The sequence below is a fragment of the Gaeumannomyces tritici genome, assembly GCF_000145635.1.
Source record: "Gaeumannomyces tritici R3-111a-1 unplaced genomic scaffold supercont2.13, whole genome shotgun sequence".
NCBI lineage: Eukaryota > Fungi > Ascomycota > Sordariomycetes > Magnaporthales > Magnaporthaceae > Gaeumannomyces > Gaeumannomyces tritici.
Window position 1 is genome coordinate 176,770 of NW_008804557.1, and position 10,102 is coordinate 186,871.

General features: G+C 56.6%; 6 protein-coding genes across 6 annotated transcripts; 3 read left to right on the forward strand and 3 right to left on the reverse strand.

Annotated features, from left to right (window-relative positions):
* Window positions 1-1,553: 1,553 nt before the first annotated feature.
* Window positions 1,554-2,848, forward strand: GGTG_13446 (hypothetical protein; the record flags this gene model as incomplete). The annotated part of the gene is made up of 1 exon (XM_009231352.1): window positions 1,554-2,848. The coding sequence occupies one exon, from the start codon at window positions 1,554-1,556 to the stop codon at window positions 2,742-2,744; it is 1,191 nt and encodes a 396-aa protein (XP_009229616.1). The 3' UTR covers window positions 2,745-2,848.
* Window positions 2,849-3,158: 310 nt separating this feature from the next.
* GGTG_13447 (hypothetical protein) lies at window positions 3,159-3,633 on the reverse strand (the record flags this gene model as incomplete). Its single annotated transcript, XM_009231353.1, has 2 exons — window positions 3,159-3,340; window positions 3,507-3,633. The coding sequence occupies 2 exons, from the start codon at window positions 3,631-3,633 to the stop codon at window positions 3,159-3,161; spliced, it is 309 nt and encodes a 102-aa protein (XP_009229617.1).
* A 948-nt stretch (window positions 3,634-4,581) lies between these two features.
* Window positions 4,582-4,935, forward strand: GGTG_13448 (hypothetical protein; the record flags this gene model as incomplete). The annotated part of the gene is made up of 1 exon (XM_009231354.1): window positions 4,582-4,935. One exon carries the CDS (start codon window positions 4,582-4,584, stop codon window positions 4,933-4,935), a length of 354 nt encoding a protein of 117 aa, XP_009229618.1.
* Window positions 4,936-5,176: 241 nt separating this feature from the next.
* On the reverse strand, window positions 5,177-5,610 carry GGTG_13449 (hypothetical protein; the record flags this gene model as incomplete). Its single annotated transcript, XM_009231355.1, has 2 exons — window positions 5,177-5,315; window positions 5,366-5,610. 2 exons carry the CDS (start codon window positions 5,608-5,610, stop codon window positions 5,177-5,179), a joined length of 384 nt encoding a protein of 127 aa, XP_009229619.1.
* A 1,460-nt stretch (window positions 5,611-7,070) lies between these two features.
* GGTG_13450 (hypothetical protein) lies at window positions 7,071-8,048 on the forward strand (the record flags this gene model as incomplete). Its single annotated transcript, XM_009231356.1, has 1 exon — window positions 7,071-8,048. The coding sequence occupies one exon, from the start codon at window positions 7,071-7,073 to the stop codon at window positions 8,046-8,048; it is 978 nt and encodes a 325-aa protein (XP_009229620.1).
* Window positions 8,049-8,444: 396 nt separating this feature from the next.
* Window positions 8,445-9,778, reverse strand: GGTG_13451 (hypothetical protein; the record flags this gene model as incomplete). The annotated part of the gene is made up of 3 exons (XM_009231357.1): window positions 8,445-8,593; window positions 8,669-8,957; window positions 9,638-9,778. The coding sequence occupies 3 exons, from the start codon at window positions 9,776-9,778 to the stop codon at window positions 8,445-8,447; spliced, it is 579 nt and encodes a 192-aa protein (XP_009229621.1).
* Window positions 9,779-10,102: the final 324 nt, after the last annotated feature.

The following is a 10,102-nucleotide window of genomic DNA, read 5'->3' on the forward strand; positions in this document are numbered from 1 at the left end:
CTGTACGCAGGAAAATTTTGCCGTCCCGTGTCTGTTCTGGTACAAACATTTTGCCATGCTGGAGGCCCAGTTGCTGGGCGGCGTTTTCTTCTCGGATGAGGTCAGCAAGGTCGGCACCTTGCGGAATGTCTAGCTCGGTCCATGCCACCGCTGCAATCGTTGGCTGGATCCTTTCTGGAGGGATCAGGGCTATAGTACGCTCCTCCAGCTCCCGGGCTTTAACTGTTGGCAGCTCTGTTGTTTTGCGGGACAGTGCGTCCGCGCCGATGTTCTGTTGTCCTGGCCGGTAGGTGAAGGTGATATCGAAGTTCGACAAGAAGTCTGCCTACCGGACTTGCCGAGTTGAAAGGACCTTCTTTTGCGAGTTAAAGGCTAGGGCCTGGTGGTCTGTGACGACGAAAAACTTCATTCCAAGGAGTTCGGGATAATAATGCTTTAATGTTTGCACCACAGCAAGCAGTTCTCGGCCTTGGATCGGGTATGCTCTCTCAGCACTGTTCATTGACTTAGAGAAGTAGCCCACTGGCTTTCAATCTCCGTCGTTTTGCTCCTGCCAGATTACACCACCTATTGCGTTGCGAGAAGCATCTGTTTCGACTCGTGTGGGCTTTCCGGGGCGGAAAAATGCCAGGACTGGTGCTTCACAGGCTAGTTGCTTCAGCTTGTTAAATGCCTCAGTTTGTTCAGGGCCGATGTCGAATGGCGCATCCTTTTTCAAAAACCGGTTGAGGGGTTCGGCTACACTGCTGGCGTGATGACAGAACATGCGCACGTAGTTGCCTTTGTCCTCTACTTCCTCCTCAGCCAGGGAGGCGGGGAAGTGTGGATGGGCTACGACGTCTGAAGAATATGTTGCCAGCTGGAGCTCAAGGTGCTGGCTGTGGCTAGGGGGCCGCAGGTACTGTGTATCAGCCGCATATAACGGCAAGGGTTGGCCTGGGCTCCATGGCGGCGGAAGATTATCATTCTCCTCCACGACGGAGGCGTGCGAGGGAGCAGCTCGAGCAGTCGATTCTTTTCCAACCCCACCCCATGCGGCAACGGAAGATCCTACGAGCAGAGCACCGACAACCTAAACGATAGGCAAGCCCTTTGGATTCTCGGTCGAGAGCGGGAGCTCGAGCGACGGAAGAGCTTATGGCTTCAATCCGCCTCTGGAACCATCGTTTCGATGCTCGGTCTAAAGAATTTCTACCTCGCTAGCGCCATGCACCCTTAGCTCACTCGAGCCGAGGGCCGTTTCGCCTTCATCCTCGCGTGTCGACGCGAAAGCGGCGAGGGGCTTAGCAGAGGGTGGTCGAAAGACAAGAAAGAAATCTGAATGGTTTTCCCTATTCCCAGGTCGACTTTGTGTCCCTGTGCATTTAATACACGTGCCTAACAAGTGGCGGAGGTTTAGCCAAGCCGCCAAAGCTGGCAAAGTGCTGCCTTTCTGCCAAAGCGGCGCAGCGGCGTAGCTCGTTTATATAAAGGGGTCCCTCCCCCTCTTCGACTTTTCCCCTTCCTTCACTCGTTCACCGACCTGCTAGCGCAGTCCCAGCACAACCACAACCATGGACCTCGCCTCGCCGCCAGCCGGGGCCCCCGAAAAGCCCTGCGATCCCTTCAGCGTCGACCCTGCGCGGCTGATGCTCCCTCCTCCCGACCCCGTGCCGAGCGGCGACCCTAGCTGTGGGGGCGGCTCGCTCGACGATATCTTTCTTTTGAACTCCGAGCAGACTCCCGCCTTACTCAATGATATCGATGTTGAAAGCGTCGTAGGCCTTAGGGGATTTCCCGATTCCATACCCACTGACTCCATATGGCCTAACACCAGCGACACTTTTCCATGGACGGATGGGACATCACTGGAGCTAAACCACTATGCCCAGCTCGGACCCCCGAGTCCACTGTTATGCGACTCAGCCGATGAAGTCCAATTCTCCATCTCGCTCGAGCACGAGTCCGACAAGGCTGCTCGCGACGATCTCCACTTCGACGACTTTCTTCTGCCGCCCCTTCCCGACTTCAACGAAATAGAAGACGCTCCCGGCGATAGCAGCATCCTTAACGATTTTATCAACCTTGACCAGAGCGGAGCTGCAACGCCCCTCGAACCCGCTCTGCCTACCCCGCGAGAGAATGTCCAAAGCCCGAGCTGGTCTCCCCAGACTCCCGGAGCCTCGCCCTGGACGAGCATGGACGTCGAGTTACTAGAAGTCAGGAGCCATGAAGGGAACAACAGTTGCTCAGTTGAGGAAATGATCAACAAGGTTCTTGGAAGGAGGCGCGAAGATCTGGATGACGATGGAGCTGCGACGCCCCTAAAGTCCGCTCCGCCTACCCCTCGACAGGATTCCCGAAGCCCGAGCTGGTCCCCTCCGCCTCTCGAAGCCATTCTGGCCTGCACGAGCCCGGACGTCGAGTCTCTGGCAGTCAGCCATCATGGTAAGGCAAGCCCTGGGAGGAATCAAGTTCCATCGAGGATATCTGGCTGTCGAGGTGCTCGCACCACTTCCAACGCAGCAAGAGCAAACAGTTGCCGGGCTCAGACGGTGATTAAAAACGGAAGGACTAGACAAGGGTTGGGGAGGAATGAGGGTCTACGAACCGCCTCCCAGGCAGCGAGCGTAAAAGAAAGAAGCTGCGGGGTTCAGAAGGAAATCGACGAGATTCTCAGGAGGAGGGCTCCAGGTCCGGGTCGCCGTCGCCGATTACAGGCCTCAGGCAGTCGACGCCATCCTGTTGACGTTGACGCGCTTTGAAGGTTCGGCCAAGTATCAGGAAACATGTAGTTGTATTCAGATTCGGTTAAAGATCAAGTACCTCTCTCGCCATAAATCACCCAATGAAGCCTAGCTCGTCCGAGATCTTCCTGTGCCTGCTTTGCAGGCGGCTGCGGATGTTTTTAGTCAATACGGCTCGCAGCCAGCCCTGTATGTGTCCGCGAAACACGGCCATCGTTGGCAATTACCATGGCACACTTAATTGTGTGCATAGGGTGATGGCCTGCCAATCGATTGCCCGAGCAGCGCCGCGCGTGAAACAGAGGCGCGTCTTCCGGCTTTGGTGTGCACACCAGAGCGTATACACGAAAGTAGGGATATGCACTGCGTTTTTCGAGAGTTTGCAATGTACTTCTTTGTTGTGACATTGCTGACACGTTTCCCGCCGCGCATTCACAAATGCATTTTTCCGCCTTCCTGCCGAGCCACCCTGGCAGGGTGAACTTTTGTGACGGCAGCGTTAGCCTCAGCGGCAAAGCCAGCGGGTGGCTGGAACGCGAATGCGAGGAGTCCTAGGCTACATAAAGAGCAACCTTCCTGTACGTCTGCTACGCCATGAACGACGGTAACACCTACTTGAAGGCCATTAAGGCAAGATGGTTACTCGAAGCAATCACACCAGAGCGAGAAAAAGCCGAAGCAGATTTGGCGAAAGTAACCGTCCCTTGAAGCCTCGCGCCCGAAGACGCGGCGGCTGCAGCTACAGAAGGATGAGCTCCACGCGAAAGCCACTGGGCTTACAAAAGAGGAATCGGCTTTCCGATGCCATGCGGTCGTGTTCGGGAAGGGGAGGCCCGAGTGGTTTCGAGAAAGCGATGACTTCTTCGCAAGTACTCCTCGGAGAAACAATGTTAGACTCCCGCGCCATTATCTTAACGCGTTGCTTGTCCGCCAAACTGACCACGACGTCCCCCTTTAGGTGCCCGCGCCGTATCGTCCTCAAAGCCCTGCGACGACCCTGAGCGCAAAGGACGATACCCACGTCCGTAGCGATTGCCGTCAGACGGCTGACGAGCCTGGACTAAGATCCACCGCGGAGGAATTCGGCACCCGAAGGGGGAGATCGAGGGCTCCAGAAAGAGGGATTAAGACAGAGCGCCAAAGCCCAGGCCCAGGCTTAGGCCCAAGTAAAAAGCGATTGAGAAGCAATGAGTGTTTTCACGGGAATCTTCGTTTAGCGACCCCTGAGCGCCACTCGTGCACCGACGAAGGAGAGGGGCCACCGACGAGCGAGAGGTAGGCACCGACGAGCAAGAGGCGGGCACCGACGAGCAAGAGGCGGGCAGAGGGGGAAGGGAGTCGAACTGCCGGGGGAGAGATTACCATCGAAGAGGCCATGAAACGCTATGCCGAAGAAAAGAGAGGACAGACGAGCCCAGGCCCAGGCTCAGGCCCAGAGACAAAGCGACATTCGGCTCGGCTGCAACCCATAGGACCAATTGAACCGGGCAGTCGGATATTTGGTCCATGAATGACCGAATGGTTTTTGCGATCATGCGATAAGGTACTTCATATAGTTGTTGTCAATCTCCAATTCTTACCTGCCAGTTGACCCCACGGGCTCTCCCTCTGGTGAGGTGGAATATCATCTGCCAAATATTTCCTCGTACAATTTGGGACTTTCTGTTTGAGAGAAGGTGGCCGGTCTCACCTGGCTACCCTTTTGCAAACGTATTGCGCTGCTTCTCTATGGGCTGGCGGGTCGGTTTTAGGGTCGAATTTGAAGAGCGGGCCAACCCAAAGACCGCCCGATGGCTAGTGATCAAGTCAAGCATATGACGATGGTCTACAAGTTCCGCATTTAACACCATCCCTTATGTTGCGGGCCGTCAGGTCGGGCGGCGCCGGCGCATCTTTTGCATCCGCCAACCAGGATGCTAGTCTCCAGGCGGCTTTATCTCGCCGACCGCTCGTCGCGGCGCATGAACTGAACAAACTAGAGGCCCTTATCAACAAATCGACGCGCGGGCGGTCTGGGCCAGTGTACCAGCAGACGCCCATTATACGCACCAGCGGCCGCGGCTGCTGCAAGGAGGGTGTTCCCGTTCGCGCCCGTTCCGCAGCCCTCACAAACGACGGCCTCGTGCATATGTCCTCGATCAACGGCATTTCTTCCTCGTCGGTGTCGGCGTCGCGTCTTGTCCTTTGTGCCGGCTCCGGGCGGCACTAGCCGCGGCGGGGATTGCGGACAGAGCGGGTTTGAACTCGCCAGTGGTGTCGTCGTTGTCGCCGGGCACCTCTGTCGTAGCATACCAGCATTATGTTATTGGAGCGATAGGGCGGCAACGCTTGGGTCGAGATATTCTTTGTTTGCTGCCGTTCAAGAGTGTGTCCATTGCAGCAAGCACTCCTGCTGCGCCTGCTCCGATGCGGGATGGCCGTCTGGTTGTTGATCGTGGTTCGCGATAGGCTCAGAGGGCGCCGGCGCGTATTGTGGTGGTGCCAATGCCGGTATTGACGCCGGGACAGCCGTCGTGGTTGTTGTTGCTGTCGCTGGTGCCAGCGGCGGCGGTGTCGCCGTGGCGGTGTTTTGAGGTCGTGTTTATCGCGCTATCGTGTTCTCCCGGCGTTAGGTGTCGTGTTAAGTCCGTTTTACACACTCGGTCAGCCCCTTTTCCTCAGTGGTTTTGTCGACGCGACTTGCAGGACGGCTGGGCCGGCGGGCTTGTCTGCTTTGGCAAACTGTGCTAGCATGATCTGGCTCAAGCTGGCCGCTGAGTCCTTTAGGCGCGTCACCGAGCCCGGGATATTGACCGACAGGTTCTTCCCTAAGGTTGATCTCGTTTTCGACGAGGAGACCCGTACTTGCTGGAGAGCGACGGGGGAGGTAGGCGGGAGCCCCCATGGCACAGCCTCTGCGAGGTTCCCCAGGGGCAGGTGCAAAAGCCTGAGAAGACAAAGGACAGGCTAGGATAAAGACAGCGAGGCAATAGGCAAAAATGTCGAAAGGATTCGACCGCAGCACAGAGTCGAGAACAGCCACACCACCGACCGCCGTGTGAGCTTGCTTTATGTAACCTCTTTTCTGCGAAAATGATGTGAAGAATTAAGACAAGGTAGACGGCCTTCTACTGTCAAAGCCTAATGGGTACCAGTACCTTCGCCGGCATAGTCCCCGACTGTGTCGATACCAGAACTGGACAGGCTACGCCGACCCCCTGCTCCTTTTGGCCAAGACATAGGAGCTATGCTACAGGTTTTTTGGCGCATTTAAAGAAAAAGCCCCCGTCTAACTTCCCCGGGAACCCGGACCGTGGGCGCGAACGAGCGAATGAGTGCCAGCCAGGCGACTGAATATCAGGCCGCTGCGGTGATTCCCTGCTGTTTTGTGACAAGGGCTGCATTTGATATATATTTAAATGGCAGCTACTACTCGAAAACGGAGCAAGAGGGTGTGTTTCCGTGCTTTTTTTCGTTCGGCGGCCCATTCGAGTTGCTTGTTTCAGCGGCCCCTGAGTGACCACAAAGATGTCGCCCACCGGTTGACCAAGACTGCGGCATGAGCTAGAGGAGCATAGATTTGAGCTATGTTTAGGCATCTGAGCTACCTGGGCTCCTTTTGCTGTGAGAAGCGAATCTCGTGTGCTTTCGGTTTTTTCGTGTTTTTCGTCAATACCGCGAATCATATTGCGCTGCTCAGCTGCGCACCGAAACCCAGCCAGGCGACATACTTCATCAACACCTTGCCAGGATACCTTTAACAGCGGCGGAGCTAATGTCACCCGGGCCTAGTTATTTGCTACAGTACCGCCCGCTGCGAAACCATTCTCAAGAGCTTAAGCCGGGACTGGTTTTGGTGCTGATACAATATCGAAGCCCCATGCTGATGGGCTACGCGTATGTTTTCCCAAACCAATACGCCACGTACAATGCCGAAGCGCGCGATCCGCATGGTCACATGGATCTACACCCCGCTCTCCATGGTGGAGGGTAGCGACGTGGGTTTCCGGGTGGCTGCTTTCATCCGCGAGCAGCTTGCGAATCACAACTCCTTTTGTCGGTATACCACCCGCTAAGACCTCCCAAACGTGTTTGCGACCAAACGTTCTCAAGCTCCTCTTTTTAGGGTGCTCTTTGTCGTGGTGCGGCATACATAACATGATGCACCTAGCCACCCCAAAGGGTGCGGTTTTAACAACTCCTGTCGATGTCCTTATCTTTGCTCCTTTGTTTACGTGTAAAAGCGGTTGCACAGTAGCAACAAGAGGAGCCCCAGGCCGCCCCCGTAATGCCGGTCATTATCTCCAACCTTTAAGGCAGAGGAGGAAAAAAACAAAAACATTTGCCATCCTGCCTCCCTTCATAATGAGTAACCCGGACGCCGGCAAGGCATCTCCGAGCAGAGCCGGCCGTAACGTCGTCCTTGGCTTTTCCACCACGCATATCCCAATATTTCGAACCCCCCAGCCTACGCCGGTCCCCATCGATTCGATCCCGGAGCCGACATCGTCCCCTCCAGCAAAAGCCGTGCAGCCAAAAAGGCAGCCGGACTTTCTAAGCGAAAATGACAACTCGCTCAAAAGCGCGATACACTCGGCCATGGCCAGGATGTTCCCAGCACAGGAGAAGGAGACGTCGTCCAGCAACCAGCTTGTGACCAGGACAATTCCGCCGCAGACTGAAGCCGGCGACGTTGACGAGTGCGCGATTAACGACGACGACTCATTAGAATGGGAAGGCTCGATCGAGGAGAGCGGCAAGTCGAGCGCTGAGGAGCTCGACTTCCAGCGGGTCGACTCCAAGGTGAATCTGACCTCTCGGCGATCGCTCCTCACGCTCGCCCTGGAGGGCAACGACCGACAAGCAAAGCTGGGCAACGACATCTCGCAATCGACGCCAGCAATCCGCCAGGGCCGGCCGCCGCGCCAGGGCCCGTCCTTCGTCTCGTCACACAACGGCTCGGACGACGGCCCGCTGATGATGAAAAAGGGCACCCGAACCGCTCCCCTAAAGTCCATTAACGAGATCCCGAGGTCGGCAGCTCAACCGATCCTGACACCCGCCGCCAACGCCCACCAGGCAGCACTATCGCCCAGGACTACCAGGCGCAACATGATATCCACGGAGCTGACCGAATCCCTCCGCCGACACCTGGTCTGGGAAAGGTCACAGAAGTCCTCCACCGTCAACGCGGTTCTCAAGCGCCGGCACACCTCTCACGACGCGGCCAACCTGAAGCAGGACCCGGATAAGGTGGTGACGAAGGAGGGTAACGACATCAATGCTAGCACCTACGACCAGTACTTTGGCCGCGACGGCAGCTACCACTCTAAGGGCTGGTAATTGTTGTTGCTCCCTATACGGCGTCCTACCGTCGGAGCACCTTGACCAAAAGTTCGGCTGGCTGTGCCAGAGGCAAGCATAATTTGGAACGCAAAATACCGAGCTGTAAATGGTTTTAGTTTAGGTATTTGCATCTACACCACCGGCCGCCAAGGCGACCTGCCATGGCCCCATGCACCTGCACTTCACCACCACCAAGATATGGCGGGTATGCTATTCTAATTGGGTGGTTGTATCGAGTAGGAAATAGGGTTGCTGTCGTTATCAAAGGGTTTATATCGTCATTGGACATGTTTCCAGCGCCGTCGAAGGGCGGACGACGCCGTCCGGGCCCACGTTGCCCACGCCGTTAACGTGGCTGAGCTCATCCTCATTGCCTATAGCCATTTGCGCTGCCTAACTCTTGAAGTACGCATGGGGATGCGACAAGTGGCTAGCGCTAGTAGGGTTGCCACGACGGATCGAGCACTTCTGGAAGTGGCGCTTCAGGATGCACGAAAGCGTGTCGCGGCAGAGGACGCACATGTAGGGGCGGTCTCCCGTGTCTGCGGAGAATCATATAATAGTTAAGATATGCCAGAATGGAGGGGAACAGAATTTGGGGCTCGCGCGCCACTTACGTCGGAGAAGGTGCCTCTTGAGGTGCTTAGCATGGAGATACGTCTTGCTGCAGTGCGGGCACGGGAATTTGCCGTCGGCGTCCTTCTGGGGGATGTGGTTCTTGGCCGCGACGTTGCCAGCGACGGAGCTTGGGGCCGTCCGGGCGCACTCGGCAAAATATCGCGGCGACGTTGCGAGCCAACAATGCGCGTCGGCAGGTCGGCCTCCTGCTGGAGGGTCTGCGGCTGGGGCATCAAAGGGCTCTGGGCGCAAGGAGATGAGACCCCGGCTCGTGGATGGCCTCGTCGGCTGGCATAGGGATGAGAATTGGAGAAGCACGATGTTTAAGAGCAGCTGCTAGTACTGCGCCGGGAGAGACAGGTACGTGCTTATGGCGCTATTCGAGCCCAGAGGGGTAGGGTTTCGCGGAATGGGCTGGTAGCTTCATAAGGAGGCACAACTGTTGTGGTTCTACGGCGGTGCTGCGATATCGTCGTGACTGGAAATCAAAACGGCCGGAGATAGGTTCGGTGCCGGAACATGACGACGGCCGTTACGGGCCAGCCTGAGCGCGGAATCACACGAAAACGCGCTTCGCGAACGCGTCAGACCAATCTGGTTTGGGCGATATCCCGCAGCAGACTTTTCTGGGCGCAGCGTCGGTCGCCATTATGCGAAATGGCACGTCCACATAGTTGTTGTAGTTGATCTCCATCCCTGCCTCCAAAATTATGCGATGCCGACAAGCCCTTCGTCCGGTGGCGTCCAGGACTGGATGCTAATGTCTGGACGCAACGTACGTGCCTGCCAATCAAACCCGCAGGCCCTCCAGGGTCCGCCGAGGTGGATGCAACCACCATGTGCCAAGCACAATCACAACAAAAGGAGGCCGTATGCCCGCTCGTACCAGCCACCAAGCCGATAAGGAGGGGCGGCTTAACGGTCCATTGCTGTCAAGGCGGATGCGAGGTGGACATCCTGTAGCTGACCTTCAGACGCAGCCTCACCACCATGTAAAATGGCGCGTCCAAAAAGAGCAAGCCGGCCGTGGCACCGTCGGCTAGAGATGGCTGGTGGAGTGGTTGTTCATGTAGATGGCGCCGAGGAGGCGCCGCCGCGTAGTTCATCATCCGTGCTAGTCTCCGTGGACCTCTGCACCTGAGGATACAACATGTTGACCAGAGTCTCTAGCAGGGACCGGTACCTCGGGATATGCTACGGAAGTTGGGTGGTTGGGGAACGCTGTTGGCAGTCCCTCTCGGGGAAGGCTTGGAAGGATTCCTGATGCATAAAAGTGCGGCACCCTTCCAGCCGCACGAAAGTACCGGCCAGGAGGCAGCAACCATGTTACGCCTACCCCCCTGGGTGGCCAAGGCCAAATGCAACCCAGCAGCCAAAAAATGAAGTGCTTCCAACGTATGCAACCACTTCAATCATTTAGGTCCGAAGTTTTC